The sequence below is a fragment of the Dendrobates tinctorius genome, unplaced genomic scaffold (genome assembly GCF_039654945.1).
Source record: "Dendrobates tinctorius isolate UK_male_01 unplaced genomic scaffold, ASM3965494v1 ptg000102l, whole genome shotgun sequence".
NCBI classification, from domain to species: Eukaryota; Metazoa; Chordata; class Amphibia; order Anura; family Dendrobatidae; genus Dendrobates; species Dendrobates tinctorius.
The window spans coordinates 13,401,493-13,417,578 of NW_027361770.1; the positions used below are offsets into that span (position 1 = coordinate 13,401,493).

Consider the following 16,086-nt stretch of genomic DNA (forward strand, 5'->3'; position numbering starts at 1 on the left):
TTTCTGTGCAAGCCTTTTAGGTAAATGTGGAGAAAATGCAGCAAAGTAAGGATGCTTTATAAAATAAGCGTGTTAATAGTTACTTCTAGCAGTTAACAAAATGCTAAGTAAATGAACAAAAGAGAGATTTAAATCAAATCAATATTTGGTATGACCACCCTTTGCCTTCAAAACAGCATCAATTCTTATAGGTACACTTGCACATCAGTTTTGAAAGAACAGCATATAGAAGTTGTTCCAAACAACTGTAGAACTAAGCATACTGTATACTTTCTGTACAATAATGAGTGATTGCAGGCTACAGTGTAGCATGGTAACAAGCTTCGGCCTTGCTAGCTTCGGACTGCAAATCAGCAAATGGTGTTGGTGGATTTGGTGCAGATTAAAGGTATTGTTCCCTTTCAGTAAAAAAATGTCCCTGGCTGCTGGTTATTTTAAAGAAACAAATTGTTCTGTATTCACCTTTCTTTAGGTCCACTAGCAAGTCTTCACCATTGCTCATGTTGTCTGGCATTGACTGAAGCACTTATGGCACTTGACAGAACACCAGCTAATCATTGTACTCAGCAGCTCTGAAATGGGAGAATATGTCTACAATGAAAAGCCACTCATTGGCTGCTGCACTGCGAAAATACATCAGGACTACTGCCAATGCCATACACCGGGAACAATGGCGGAGACACTCTGGTAGACACGGGGAAGGGGAGTATGAAGCGTATTTTTTTTCCATTTGTAATAGCATGCAGTTAGGAACATTCATTAACTGAAAGGGAACTACTCCTTTTAATGGTGTCTTCAGTGCTGAGAAATACTACTTATGTGTTATACAATACAAACATGGAGGCGACTGATTAGCTCCAAATTTATTCTGCAGCACGACAACAAAACCTATATTCAGCATAAAAAAGAACAACGAGTCCTGGAAGTGTTGGCATGGCCCCCACGGAACACTAATCTCAACATGATCAAATCTGTCTGGGATTACATGAGAAAGAAGGATTTGCACAATACTACACCCATAGAAGATCTGTGAATGTTCCAACCATCTTAGAAAACAAATCTCCATGCCGACTTACTGCAAAGCCTGCATACAAGTGTACTTTGAAGAATTGATGCTGTTGTGAAGGGTGATCATACCAAATATTAAACTTCATTTACTTTGCATTTTGTTAGTTGATAGAAATATTTTTGTTTCTTTATCTTACAGTATTTCTGCACCCGTGCATAAAACATTTGCATAGTATTGTGTGGGTGTTTTTAAATAAATATACTCCAAGTGTGTGTATATATATATATATATATATATATATATATATATATATATATATATATATATATATATATATATATATAATATATATATATCCTTTTTAATCATTTTGCAATTTTAAAACTATAGTTTCAATTTGAGTTCAGCTGTAATAGAGGTTTTTTTTGTATGATAAAAATTGACTATTTAATACTGTGTCTATAAAATCTACTTTTCAGAATGAATGCAGAGATCAGACAGTAGCCTTCAATATGCTTAATTACCGTGCATGTAAAAACCTTTGGAAGTCAAGCGTGGAGCATCATACGTTTTTTCAAACAAAAAGATCACTACCTCATGAAAAGAAGCTGGTATCTAATTACTGTACAATTAACCATTACAAGTGAGTACCAATTATTAATATTGACACTGGTTAATACTACACATACAGTGCATGCAATCTAACCCAACAGAGTAAGGAGCACGGGTGTACCTAGGCACTTAGATCTTGGACCTATTCCTCAGATGCTAAGTATACTGCCTTGAATCTCTAGGTAATGTTCTTTCTTAATTAAAGAGGTTATCCAGGACTTTAATATTGATGGCCTATCTTTAAGATAAGTCATCAGTGTCTTATCAGTTGGTGAGCGACACCCTGCACCACTGCCATCAGCCACAGCTTCGTTGACTGCCCAGTGACCTCGGCCGTGGGAACTTCACGTGTACTCCCTATTCAAATCAATTAAGGGTGTATGTGCAGTACCCAGCAGCGGACACTATTGTGTAGATCCACAACTGAGCAGTTCAGGCCGCCACCAACACTGGGAACAGTTGCAGGTGTCGCATCCCTAACCGATCAAACATAAGTGAGGTATCCTAAAGATAGGTCATCATTTTTAAAGTCACAGTTTCCACTTGAAATACATTTTATCATTTATGCAAGGAGTATACTAAGCCACATGGAATTATCCATACACATGAAGGATTTGCCTGACAGCCTTCCATGGTGCATCCCTAGGAATACCTATGTAGTTCATCCTCCCCGTTAATGGCTGATGTTTTCTAACTACATGAGCCACTTCCCTTCCTTCTGCCACCTTATACATGATTATGAAGAAATGCATTTACCTGAATATATATTGTATGTACAGTCATGGCTGAACGTTTTGGCACCCTTTAAATGAAGTATTTCTCACATAAAATTATTGCAATTACACATGTTTTGTTATGCATTTGTTTATTTCCTTTGTATTGAAACAACAAAAAAAACTGAGAAAAAAAGGCAAATTAGACATAATTTCACACTATACCCCCATAAATGGTCCGGACAAAATTATTGGCACCCTTAACTTATCAATTGGTTGCACACCCTCTGGAATAATAACTGCAATCAATCGTTTCCTATAACTATCAACAAGATTATTTTACCTCTCAACTGGAATTTTGGATCACTCTTCATTTGAAAAACTTCTCCATGTTTCTCATATTAGAAGCGTGCCTTCTCCCATCAGTAATTTTAAGATCTCTTCACAGGTCTTGAATGGAATTTAGATCTGGACTTATTTCTGGCCACTTCACAACTCTCCATTTCTGGGTTCTTTTTGATGTATGTTTGGGGTCATTGTCCTGCTTGGAAGACTCCTGACCTAGAGCGCAAACCCAGCTTTCTGACACTGGACACTACATTGTGACCCAAAATCCTATGGTAATCTTCAGATTTCATGATGCCTTGCACACAGTCAAGGCACCCAGTGCTAGAGGCAGCAAGCTTTTTTATTTGGGGTCCTCCTTGGTCTCTTGCCATAGCGTTTTATTTCATTTAAATATTGATGGATAGTTCACCCTGACACTGATGCACTCTGAGCCTGCAGGACAACTTGAATTCTTTAGGATCGTATTTGGGGCTGCTTATCCACCATCCAGACTATCCTGTGTTGCAACCTTTTATCAATTTTTCTCTTCTGTCCACGTCCAGGAGTGCCATGGGTGGTAAACTTCTTGATTATGTTGTGCACCGTGGACAAGGAACATCAATATCTCTGGAGATAGACTTGGAACCTTGAGATTTTTATTTTGTTCAAAAATGTTGGTTCTCATATCCTCAGACAGTTCTCTTCTCCTTCTGTTCTCCTGGCTTAGTGTTGCACACACAGACACCCAGGGCAAAAGTTTGAGTGAACCTCTCCCATTTTTATCTGGTTTCAGATGTGATTTTGATGTTGCCCACACCTGTTTCTTGCCACAGATGAGTTTAAACGAGCATTGCATTCTGAAGCAAAGTTGTTTTCTCACATTTTTGGAAAGGTGCCAACATTTTTGTCCATCCCATTTTGGGGGGTTTGTGTGGAATTATGTCCAATTTGCCTTTTTTCTATGTTTTTTTTTGTGTTGTGTTGTCATTAATGTATATGTTTAATAGGTGTAAATTTTGCTTTAGGGCATGCCGTGTATCTGTAATGTGTTGGATTTGTGTGTGTTCATGCAACTATCATGAGTGTGTATATACAGTGCTGTACAAATTAATTGGGACAAAGCATTTTTTTAAGTAAAATCGTAAGGTGGATACTAGTCAGTGATTCAAACCAGTTTTAACTGCTTTTAACAGGTGTGAGTGCCTGTTCAAAGCAGTTAAAACACTGTATAATATACGGCATGTGAAAATGTGTTCCTAGGTGTTTGTATGATGTCCTATAGTATATATCTGGTAAAGCGTATTGTTGTGTTTAGCTAGCAGTGTACATTTGTTCATAGACCGTATTCAGATGTTTGGGGTTCTGGTGAATCTGGTTTTCTTTCTTTTTTTTTTTCTTTTTATTTAATGGACATGGATATATTTTGACTTTGATAACTCCTAATGTTTTATTAATATTAAGCCCATCATTAAATTCCAGCAATACATTACATAAACTTTTCAATCAGCTTTTCTTGGAAAAAAAAAAAAAAGAAAAGTGGATTGCTTTATGACATGTTCAGATGGACAGGCGACAATTCCCAAACTAACTGCATACAGTATCTTCTGTCAAAAAATTGGAGCCTCATATTTGCCTTTGAGGCTGTTGAACTCAGGATAAGAACCTGGAGATTGATCTGGGCAATAGCGATTCATACATGTACAGTGCCATACAGCCTTCTGATCCTGGCCATAGGTTACATTTCTACTTGTATCTGGACATTACGTTTGTCTGTTCTGTTTTTAGGAATAGACAAAATTAATGTCTAAAACAGATCCATTGCATGACTTATACAAATAGATGCAGAAGGGCTCCATTGTTTATTAAGGGGTCCATATGGGTGCCACTATATGTCCATAATTTAGAACAAAAGTGAGTATCATGCATAACTTTTCTTTGTTCAGCCCTAAAACTTACACACTATAAACCCCATAATATTCAACACAGTTTTCTTTTCCATCAGTTGTGCAATTCATCGGTTTTAGACATTAATAATAATAATAATAATCTTTATTGTATTATTATTATTATTACATATGCCTCGGACCTTGACCTCCAGATATTTTCTGACCATAGCAATACCTCTAGTAAGGCGTACTACTTTTTTTTGTGTGATTAAGATGGCGGTGTTAGTTGGTTTATAGAAAAAAGCCTATGGGTAGGTGCACAGGATCAGTAAACGCTGTGAGTTGGACGCTGCATACTTCTGCAGCGTCCAACCCGAAGTGTCCAGATGTTACAGCTTAGTGGATGGGATTTCAAGAAATCCCATGTCCACTATGCGTGCACCAATGCCTGCGGCACGTCTTTCCAGACCGCAACATGTCTATTTATCTTGCAGAGATGCGAGTCTCTGCAAGATAAATTTCACCCATATAATGTATAGGACGTGGTGATTCAGCACGGTTCAATGAACACATGCGAATTCACCTGCGTTCAAAAGCCGGCAGCACTTTGGACGCAGTGGACATGTGCTGCATCCAAAGCGCTGCCAGTTACTGATTGTGTGCACCTACCCTCAAAGTTCTCCAAAGAACCCTACATCAAATGGCAGAATACTGTCACTCCTCCATTCCATTCTTCCAAAAAAGGTACACTTTGATACTTAAACACGACTTATCGTATCCAGAAAGTTTAAAGAAGTAAAAGGAGCCAAAAGCCAAAATGTAAAAACATTTACTCGTATACAATATAAAATTAAAAAATTTTTTTTTCTTTTTTTGGTGATAATAACTGTAGCTTTTTAAGAAGGGAAGACTGTCATTGGGCTCTTTGCTGTCTTACTACATTGACAGCTGTGAGCTTCCTGTTACTGAACTAAATGATGCTACTAAGTGGGGTGAGTCTTTGTTACTGCAGCTTAGAAACACAGGGGAGATGCTACCTTTACTTACTTAAAGCTAAATGTTATTATAAAGAAGCAAAGTAAGACAGATTCCTGTGTATTGTGGAGCAGAAGGAAAAGAGGCTAGATACAGTGACTGAGGTAAAGTTTGTCAAATCTTCATGTGGCTGTCTGCCAGTACAGTTTGGAATGTACTGCATGTAGTCAGAAACTCGGGTTAACTTTTTACAGGCAGCAGTTATTCCTTCTTTTGTAGATCAAGCATTTGATTTGAAAAAAATGTGTGCCAGAAGCAAAATAATAAATAAATACTATTACAAAAATCTAACTTTTCTTTTTAAGTATAATTTAAGGCACATGTAAACACCAAATACAGGCAGAGTAAAATTTGGTGGGTGAGCTGACGTGGCGAACCCCTATAAATAATTATTTTTATATATATATATATATATATATATATATATATATATATATATATATATATATACAAACAGAAGCAGAGTAAATTCATAAATAAAATAAAAATTTATATATATACCGTTGTGTGGAAAAGTGTTTTTCCTTTTCCTGCTTTCTTATTATTTTGCATTTTTGTCACACTTAAATCTTTCAGATCACCAAACGAATTAAAATATTAGACATAGATAACACAAGTAAACAAAAAATGCAGATTTTAAAAGGTCTTAATTATTAAGGGAAAAAGAAATCCAAATCTACGTGGCCTTGTATGAAAAAGTGATTGCCCCCGTCTCCCCCTTAAAACATAAATTAACTGGTTTATCACATCTTTGGGAAGGTGAGTTGAGTTCAGGTTTCCCTAGCCACACACTGGCCTGATTACTGCCACACCGTTTCTCAGTCAAGACATCACTTTGTCAGGCATATCATATTTAAGTTAAGTAGACCAAGATATCCTCAAAAGCTAGACATCATTCCGCGATCTAAAGAAATTCTGGAACAAATGAGAAACAAAGTAATTGAGATCTATACATCTGGGAAAGGTTATAAAGCCATTTTTAAAGCTTTGGGATTCCAGCGAACCACAGTGAGAGCCATTATCCACAAATGGTGAAAACGTGGAACAGTGGTGAACCTTCCCAGGAGTGGCCGGCCAACCAAAATTATCCAAAAAGTTTGCAGCGACGACTCATCCAAGAGGTCACAAAAGACCCCCACAACAGCATCCAAAGAACTGCAGGCTTCACTTGCCTCAGTTACTGTCAGTATTCATGACTCCATCATAACAAATTGACTGGGCAAAAATGGCCTGCATGGCCGAGTTCCAAGACGAAAACCACTGCTGAGTAATAAGAACATAAAAGCTTGTCTCGGTTTGCCAGAAAACATCTTCATGATTGCCACGACTTTTAAAAGAATACTCTGTGGACTGATGAGACAAAAGTTAACTTTTTGGAAGTTGTATGTCCCATTACATCTGGTGAAGAAGTAACACAGTATTTCAGAAAAGGAACATCATACCAACAGTAAAATGTGGTAGCATGATGGTCTGTGACTGTTTTGCTGCTTCAGAACCTGGAAGACTTTGCTGTGGTAAATGGAACCATGAATTCTGCTATCGATCACAAAATTCTGAAGGAGAATGTCCGGCCATCTGTTAGTGACCTCAAGCTGAAGAGCACTTGGTTTATGCAGCAGGACAATGATCCAAAACACACCAGCAAGTCCACTTCTGAATGGCTAAACGAAACAAAATTAAGACTTTACAGTGACTTAGTCAAAGTCCTCACCTTAATCTTATTGAGATGCTGTGGCTTGACCTTAAAAGGGCAGTCCATGCTCGAAAATCCTCTAATGTGGCTGAATTACAAAATTTCTACAGAATGTTGCAAAAGACTCATTGCCAGTTATCGCAAACACTTGATTGCAGTTGTTGCTGCTAATGGTGGCCCAACCAGTTTTTAGGTTTAGGGGGCAATCACTTTTTCACACCGGGCCCTGTAGTTTGGAATTTCTTTTTCCCTTAATAATAAAAACCTTCATTTAAAAACTGCATTTTGTATTTTCTTGCGTTAATCTTTGTCTAAAATTTAAATTTGTTTGATGATCTGAAACATTTAAGTGTGACAGACATGCAAAAGAATAGGAAATCAGGAAGGGGGAAACACTTTTTCACACAACTGTGTACATGTATTTGAATACACCTGTGTGCTTTTAAATAATTCTGTAGTTGAATAATGTATGATTAGTTATATTTAAAAGTATACTATCAAACCCAGAATTAGGCAAAATGCAGCACTACAAGGTAATCAGTTCATGTAATATGTATAAATATGCGGCATATGTGGATGCCTAGAAAAATCTTAAAGGAAAATATTCCCAATATTCCCAAAGAAAAGAATTTGTATGTCCAAGGGTCAGTGGCTATATCATATTATGAGCTCACCCACCAAACACCTGACGCACGTTTGCCCAAAGCTTCGTCAAGCATTTGAATGCGGCTATGTCTTATTATTGCAAACTAACCCTATTAGAAGCAGTTATATACCCTTGCTTAAGGTGGATTGCATAATATAGAGTGATAAAACCCAGAAGGTATAGAAGAAAATTTGGCACGTACCAAACTATATAAAAATTCTTCTTTTATTCGAAACAGAGCATATCTACTTTCACTACCTATGACACACTTTCCCATGGATATTCACTTTTTTGATTAAAGGAAGAAAATTGTTTTTATATACCGTATATACTTGGGTATAAGCCGATCCGAGTGTAGGCTGAGGCACCTAATTTTGCCACGAAAACTGAGAAAACGTATTGACTCAAGTATAAGCCGGGTATGCATGGTCCCCTCATCCCCATCCTTGTATGCATAGTCCCCTCATCTCCATCCTTGTATGCATGGCCCCTTCATCCCCATTTTTGTATGCATGGCTATTTCAACCCTGTCCTGGTATTTATGGCCCCATGAGAAAAGCATTAAAAACATCCTACTTACCGTCCCTGCGCTGCTCTTGCTGCATCTTGTTCCAGTGCCAGCAGCTTCTGCGACCGGGCAATCACGTGTCCCCGCTCATTAAGGGAATGAATATTCACTTCTCTCCATGCCTATGGGAGTGGAGAGAGATGAATATTCATTTCTTTTAAGTAGCATGCACCCGTGATAGGCCGGCTGCTGTAACTGTGCGTTCTACAAGAGTAATGAATATTCACTTGCAGGTCAGTGAATATTCATTTCTCTTTAGCAGCGGGCACAGGACTCAGCCGCAGCCTCCGGCTCCTGCCTCATGTCACCCGCGGCTCCATTGCGCCCCCCCCCCAACATCTTCTGGCACAATAACTCGAGTATAAGCCGGGGGGGGGGGGTCACGTTTTCAACACAAAAAGTGCTGAGAACCTTGGCTTATACTCAAGTATATACGGAGTTCTTTTCAGTCATTTGCAGAGTGACTGTTACTTCCTCAGCCCCGACTTATTTTTTTGTCTGCCCAATGCTATAATAAGCGGTGCTTAGTGCCATTTTCTTCTGATGGATGATAATACAGCGTGACCTCTTCAGTGTGCAGTTAAAGTACATGCTCCTGGCGTGCGAGGAAAATGTTTGTTTGCCTGACTTGCATTTCCTTGATATACTACCTATTGGAATTCTTTGGTAAACGGATTCACCAGTTTTGTGATTTTTTTTTTTTTTTTTTGATTTTTTTTTTGTGAATTTTAGAAAAATAGGTAAGGCCTCTTTCACACTTCAGTTTTTTACATCAGTCAAAATCCGCCAAAAGGACGGATGGCGGATCCGTTTTACTACTGATGACAACGGATGCCACCCGTCCGTTTTTTTGACGGATCCGACAAATGAAGAATTTTAAAGGAATCGCAGCAGAGAGAGAGAGAGAGAGAATTTTTTTTTGTCCGGCACCCAGAAAGAATTTCGGGTTAAATTAGTGTCTGGAGAATCCGCCACAGAAAAAAACGTTGCAAGCTCCGTTTTGAAATCTTTGAGGATGGTGACGGACAGCAACTTTTGGCGGATCCGCAAAAAAAACGGATGCAACGGACGGCAATCCGTCACAATCTGCCATTAATGGAAGTCAATGGGGAAAAAAACGGATCCTCAAAAGAAAATTGAGGATCCGTTTTTTTCAAAACCTGGCGGATTGTGACTGATTGTAAAAAAACTGAAGTGTGAAAGAGGCCTAAATTGTTCTCCCATTTTATTTAACCCCTTAACAACCGCCGATATAGTGGCCGTTAAGGGTACTTATTCCTCAGCGACGCTTTTTAACGACGCTGATAAATAAGAGTATATCGCCCCCTCCAGCGTCGGAAAATCTCCAAGATCTTGGCTACCAAGAGATCATGGTTTGAGTTGGTTTTCCCGTCCCCAGTCTTGTGATGGCCGTTATTCACTGAATAACATCGATCGCCAAAATATAATCTGATTTTCAATTCATTTCTCTCTCCTCTGATATAATCTAGCATTCCAGAGGAGAGAGAAATGGGTTCCCCCCGGTACCTCTACCATCCTCGGTCCCTCTGGCTCCATCCCCCTGCCCTCTGCGTCATTTTACCAGAAGAAAATGTCGGTCACATGCGCAGTGCGCTCCCCAAGATCTCCCAGCCGGTACCTGGCAACAATAGGAGATTTTTCCTATTGGCTCATTTTGATCACTGTCATAGACCCTATCACGGTAATCAAAATAAAAAAATAGTAAATCAAAGCCCTCTTTGTCACCCCCTTATTTAGGTATAAATAATAACATAAAAAATGTATTTTTTTATACATTCTTTGCACTTAGGGTTAGAGCTAGGGTTAGGGTTGTGGTGTTTGGGTTAGGGGTGTGGTGTTTGGGTTATGGGTGTGCTGGGTTGAGGTCTGTGTTAATGGTGGAGTTAGAATTCGGGGGTTTCCACTGTTTAGGTTCATCAGGGAGTCGCGAAATGCGACATGGCGCACGCCGTTGATTCCAGCCAATTTTGTGTTCAAATAGTAAAACGGTTCTCCCTTCTGAGCCCTACCATGCACCCAAACAGTGGCTTTCCCCCACATACTTGGTATCCGGCGTACTCAGGAGAAATTGCACAACAAATTCATTTGTTCATTTTTTCCTTCCACACTGCTTTAGTTCTCGTGAAGCACCTGAAGGGCTAATAAACTTCTTGAGTGTGGTTTTGCACACCTTGAGGGGTGCAGTTTTTAGAATAGTGTCACTTTTGGGTATTTTCTGTCATATTGACCCCCCACAAACTCACTTCAAATGTGAGGAGGTCCCTAAAAAATGGATTTGTAAATTTAGTTGGAAAAATGAGAAATCGCTGGTCAAATTGTAACCCTTATAACGTCCTAACAAAAAAATTTTTTTTTCAAAAATTGTGCTGATGTAGAGTTGACATGTAGGAAATGTTATTTATTAACTGTTTTGTTTGACACTACTCTCTGATTTAATGGCACAACAATTTAAAGTTTGAAAAATTGCAAAAATTTCTAAAGTTTTGCCAAATTTCCGTTTTTTTCCATAAATTAACTCAAGTTATATCGAAGAAATTTTACCACTGATATGAAGTACAATATGTCACGAAAAAACATTCTCAGAATCAGTGGAATCCGTTGTTGTGTTCCAGAGCTATATCCTCATAAAGTGATAGTGGTCAGAATTGTTAAAATTGGCTTGGTCATTAAAGTCAGAATTGGCTCGGTCATTAAGGGGTTAATGGATCAGTGTAAAGAAACCCGCAAAGTAGGCCTAATCAAGTTTGCCACTCATGTTTTGTATAAAATCAGTTTTTCTCTTACATTTGATGCTTCTGATGATAGGAGCCTCAATCTTATTAGTCACTGTGAACTTTTCCATTTCTCATTTGTACTGCTTATTCTCAATTTTTCTGTGCAATGATTATTTTTGTGGATTCTTATTAAAAGGTAAACACAATCTAATTTTCTTTCCCTAAGATCTGCTAGCAGCCAGCTTTGCAGAAAAGTGATGGGTGGCATGGTATTAAATACAGATTTAAGGAGATCTGTGTCCGTGGAGCATCTTGAAACCAAAAGCCTTCCTTCTCGTTCCCCTCCTATTACACCAAATTGGTAAGTTAAACTGAGTACAAAATACTGATGCATAATTAGAACTGTGCAAAGGATCATTGGATAGAGTTGAGCAAAAAGATTTGCAGTACCCTGGTCCATCGATCATTTCATTAATCCATGGCTGCTGGACCTACCTGCTGGCCTCCATGGCACCTATTATGCAAATATTTTTGCTTAACTCTGCTAGTGATCATTCTTCACTTGGTAAGTAAAGGTGATATAGTCATTGATAATAATAAATTATTATTTACAGTTAGAGCAACAAGCCTATAAGATGTTTTACCCCAAGAGGTAGTACAATGACCTCAATTAAATGTTATCAATTATTTATCTCATGACTAGTGGCAGTGGGAATGATCATTAGAGGGATTGTCCACTACAATGTTGTTGGCATGACATATCCCGGCCCTTTAGGCAGACGAATGCGACCACATAGGGCACTACCACATACCATCCTGGTGTGGAGCACTCCTTTTCCCACACCCATTAGCAGGGAGTGCCTGCGTCCACGCCATCACTATGTTGTGTCAGACAGGTGAGTAATGTCAGTGAGTCACTCGCCTGGCTGTGCTCTGGCTATCACTGACAAGAAGAACACTGAATACTGCCCATGGCCGCTGGTTTACTTGCCCCTCAGCTGGAACTGAGAAGGAGCACAGCTGCACACAAGTCTTCCCTACACTTGTGACCATGGCCAGTAACTTGTGCAGGGTGCACAGACACTGCCTCTTCTTTTACCAACTTATTTGCTTTCCCCAAGCTACCCCAATACAAGCCCACCCCATATTAAACAGCTTTAGAGATAAGATCCAGCAGTTTTCCCTGAGTTCGACCCTGCCAGGTAAGTGCAGGAAGAGTAGTATTCATTGTGCAACTGGCCCTATGGGCACACACAGGATAAAGTAAAGCTAGGCCAGATATTCATGTGAATTACCTGTGCCCTACAGAAATGTCCGCCATTACTAAGGTGTGCCTCAGTGCCCAACACATGCTTTTTCTATTCTCCCCCTTGTATAATAAAATCCTCTCATTCTCCCCTCTGTTTGAGTTATCTCTTACCTCCACTTCTGCACTAAATAAGAACTCCCATTAATATTTTTATTCATTAAATATGTGTGTTATTGTGGATTTAATGTAGCGTGAGTGTACTAATATACCCACCTACTGCTTCTCTCTCTGGGATACAGTGCTATTCTGGTCTTCTTCTCAGTGATGTCACCGCTCTGCAAACACAGATGGGTCAAAGTGTGCTCTGTGTGACCCGGAAGGGGCTACTACAACAATGTAAGTCTATGGAGCGTCAGAACGAGATTTCATAGACTTGCATTGTAAAACAGACTTCCGATTCACGCATAGAGTGAGCTGGCTAGTCTGAATTGCGGTGACGTCACTGAGAAGTGGAGCAGAACGGATCCTGAAGAAAATGATGATTGGCGATCATATTAACACAATGACCCTACACACATTTAATGGGTACACAGCAAACCTGGGCTAGGGCAAATTTTATGTGTTATATACTCTAGGTAGAAGAGTTAGATACTCAAATTATCACTCTAGAGACATATATCTGCCGGAGATCATATAACAATGACCATTTGGAATTAACACAAAACGCTTAAAAAAAAAAAAAAAAAAATGTTTGGTGATATGTTACACACAAAAGTATCAAACAAGAGAAAACTTTTATTGAATACATGGTTAGAATTAGTGACACTTCAGGAGATAGGTGTACACACCTGAGAGAGAGAGAGAGTGTTCGAGATCCTGAACTTCCAACAGTTCACTTGTAGGCTGTCTGTCAGCAGAAAACTTAAAAAAAAGAAAAAAAAAGTTTGCATCTTAGAATGGAGCAGCCCAAAAAAGATTTAAGTTATTAGTAACTATTTGGTACATCATGTAGGGAGAGTATTATTTGGCAGCATTCTTTAGCGTATGTTAGAGGTATTGATGAAAAGGATTTCCCAGCATTTAACTTCCCCATATGTTTCTAATATATAATTTTTATAACATGCCTCTGTGTGGAATAAAAAAGAAGGCAGGGCCCTCTGTGTAAGGGTAGATTTTTATTATCTATCTAGGGCACCATAGTTCCTTGTCAAAGCCTCAGTCATATAACACTGATATGTCAGGTGAAGGCAGCAACCAATCAGCGACACATCACAAAAATGGCTCCAGTCCAAGAGGTCCACTTCTCTCAATTTTTGCTGCAGACCTGGACTGTGATGAAGGGGCTGTCCAGTTGTCCAGTAGTAGACAACGTCTTTTAATATAGTAGTGAACAATGGTAATAAATATACCGTAAATAGACAGATATACAGTCTGTGTGTGTGTGTGTGTGTATGTATGTATGTATATATATATATATATATATATATATATATATATATATATATATATATATATATATATATATATATAGTAGTCAGTTTGTGCAATTGTTTCTACATGAAGTGAGCACATACCGAGTCTACTATTTTGTTTGATTCCTGGCATAGTATGCACTTGGCATCATTGTAACACTTTTTTCCTGGCTTTTATTAAATTTGTTCAAAGGGCATGTTCTTGAGCAGCTAGTATTAGCCCTTTGGTTCCTTTCTTCAGAGTTCCACTTGTTAACCATAGCCATGTTTTTTCTTGGTCAAGTTTTCTCCTGATCTTGTCCAAAAATTGCGCATGCAATGCCTTTTTTCCCAGTTGTCCATTCTTTTTTTGATTGTTTATATCTGTTATCTTGCTTTGTCTGTTAGGGTACCGTTACACTAAGCGATGCACCAGCGATCCCAACAACGAAATGGATCGCTGGTGCATCGCTAAGTGGTCGCTAGTGAGCTGCCACACAGGCAGATCTCACCAGCGACATAGCAGCGGTCGGGGGTCGCTATTTACCTGTCAGACGCGGCGACCTGTCAGACCTGTCCTCCCGCCCACGTCCACGCGTCGCTCGTCGGCGCCACGGGAAGCCCAGCAGGAAGCGCCCTACGAGAAATGGTCCAGGACATTCTCGCGCAATCAGTGATAACCAGCGGGGGAGCCGGTCGGAGGTAAGTATCACACATAGCGATATCGCTAGCAATAATACGTCACAAAACCAGTGACGTTACAGCGATATTGCTAGCGATATCGCTATGTGTAATGGGCCCTTAATTCTTTTTCAGTAACTCTTGTTTTTTTTGTTTTTTTCACTTCAATCTTTCTTGGCTGTTCTTGATCTTGATAGTCCACCAGTGCATGTTTTTTATCATCAACTGATGTCTGACTTGTAGTGTATGTTTGTCTCACTTATCATGGTCCACTACCATCAGATTTTCTCGTCAGGTAGAGCCCATCAACATCACTTTGGGGTATGAAGCATAGTGAATAATCAACTTATTTTTTTTTTAAACTTGTCCAACTCCACTTGAGTCCAGTTGACTATTCCAGCAGTATGTCTTAGGCCGCCTTCACTTCCATTTTTTATGTCCGTATGCAGTCTGTTTTTTAAGGATTGCAAATACGGACATACGCATCACCATTGTATTCAATGGTGGTGCGCACATGCCAGGTTTTTCACACGGACCATTTGTCCCTATGAAAAAGCCACAGATATGTCAGGTTTTTTGCACAGCATGGACAAAACACGTGCCGCACACTGATGACACACGGATGGCCTGGGAAGAAACAGTACAGTTTGCACTGTTCCCGGGCGCTGGCCGCTGAAGGCAGCACTCATCATTTGTTGCCTGGTCTCCCTGTGATCAGCACGACCTGGCAACAATTATGGTACTTGTATTCAGCAGCAGCTGTTTATCTCCTGAGTAAAATAAAGAATTAAAGGAAAAAAAAACGGTGTGGGTTCCAGTGCAATTTTCATAACCAGCAAAGGGAAATTCCACCACTGGGGGCTGATGTTAATAATCTTGGACACGGGACAATACCCAATAAGGTTTCCAGACTATTAATAACAGCTCACAGGGTGTTGATTTTTATTTGAAATAAAATATTTTACGAGCTTGGCACATGCGAAATTTTCGCACATTGGTCGTCGGGGGCGCAGGTAATTTCAGAAAAAGCAAGCTGGTCAAATGTAAATGTATTTCATGAGCTGATGAACACAGACAGGTATTTATATATGTAGCTTGGTAATACAATAAATTGTTTTGATAAGTAGAGGCCAAAAAATGTTTGCCAGTTGAGGTGCCACCTGCAGATCATTGTGTCTTTCTGCAGGTTCATGAAAATGTTTAAACTGTATTTTGTGATAAAATTTTGATTGTGTGGTTTGTTTGGCTGTTTTCTTGCTGAAGGGAGCAAGTTTACCTTTCAAATGGTGCATCGTGTATGTGGGGTTAAGTAATCAGTGAAAAAGCAGTGCATGTTTACAAATGTGTTGGTAGTGTGTTTTGGGGTACTGTTGTGCCACCTGCAGGTCATTTTTCCTTACTGCAGGTTTATGAAAATGAAAGTTTAAACTGTATTTTGTGATCAAATCGTGGATGTGTGGTTTGTTTGGCTATTTTCTTGC

The 16,086-nt window shown here is 39.2% G+C and overlaps 1 protein-coding gene across 5 annotated transcripts in view; it reads left to right on the plus strand.

The window, feature by feature from the left end:
• PTPN3 (protein tyrosine phosphatase non-receptor type 3) overlaps positions 1-16,086 on the plus strand; it is a 442,179-nt gene that overhangs the window by 277,010 nt on the left and 149,083 nt on the right. For 4 of the 5 annotated variants that reach the window (XM_073587741.1, XM_073587742.1, XM_073587740.1 and 1 more), the window contains 2 exons: positions 1,489-1,652; positions 11,451-11,585. In XM_073587741.1, coding sequence (XP_073443842.1) covers positions 1,489-1,652; positions 11,451-11,585 — 299 coding nt within the window. Of the gene's footprint in view, positions 1-500; positions 1,128-1,488; positions 1,653-11,450; positions 11,586-16,086 lie in introns of those variants that run through there. The other variant, XM_073587744.1, reaches the window with a different exon arrangement.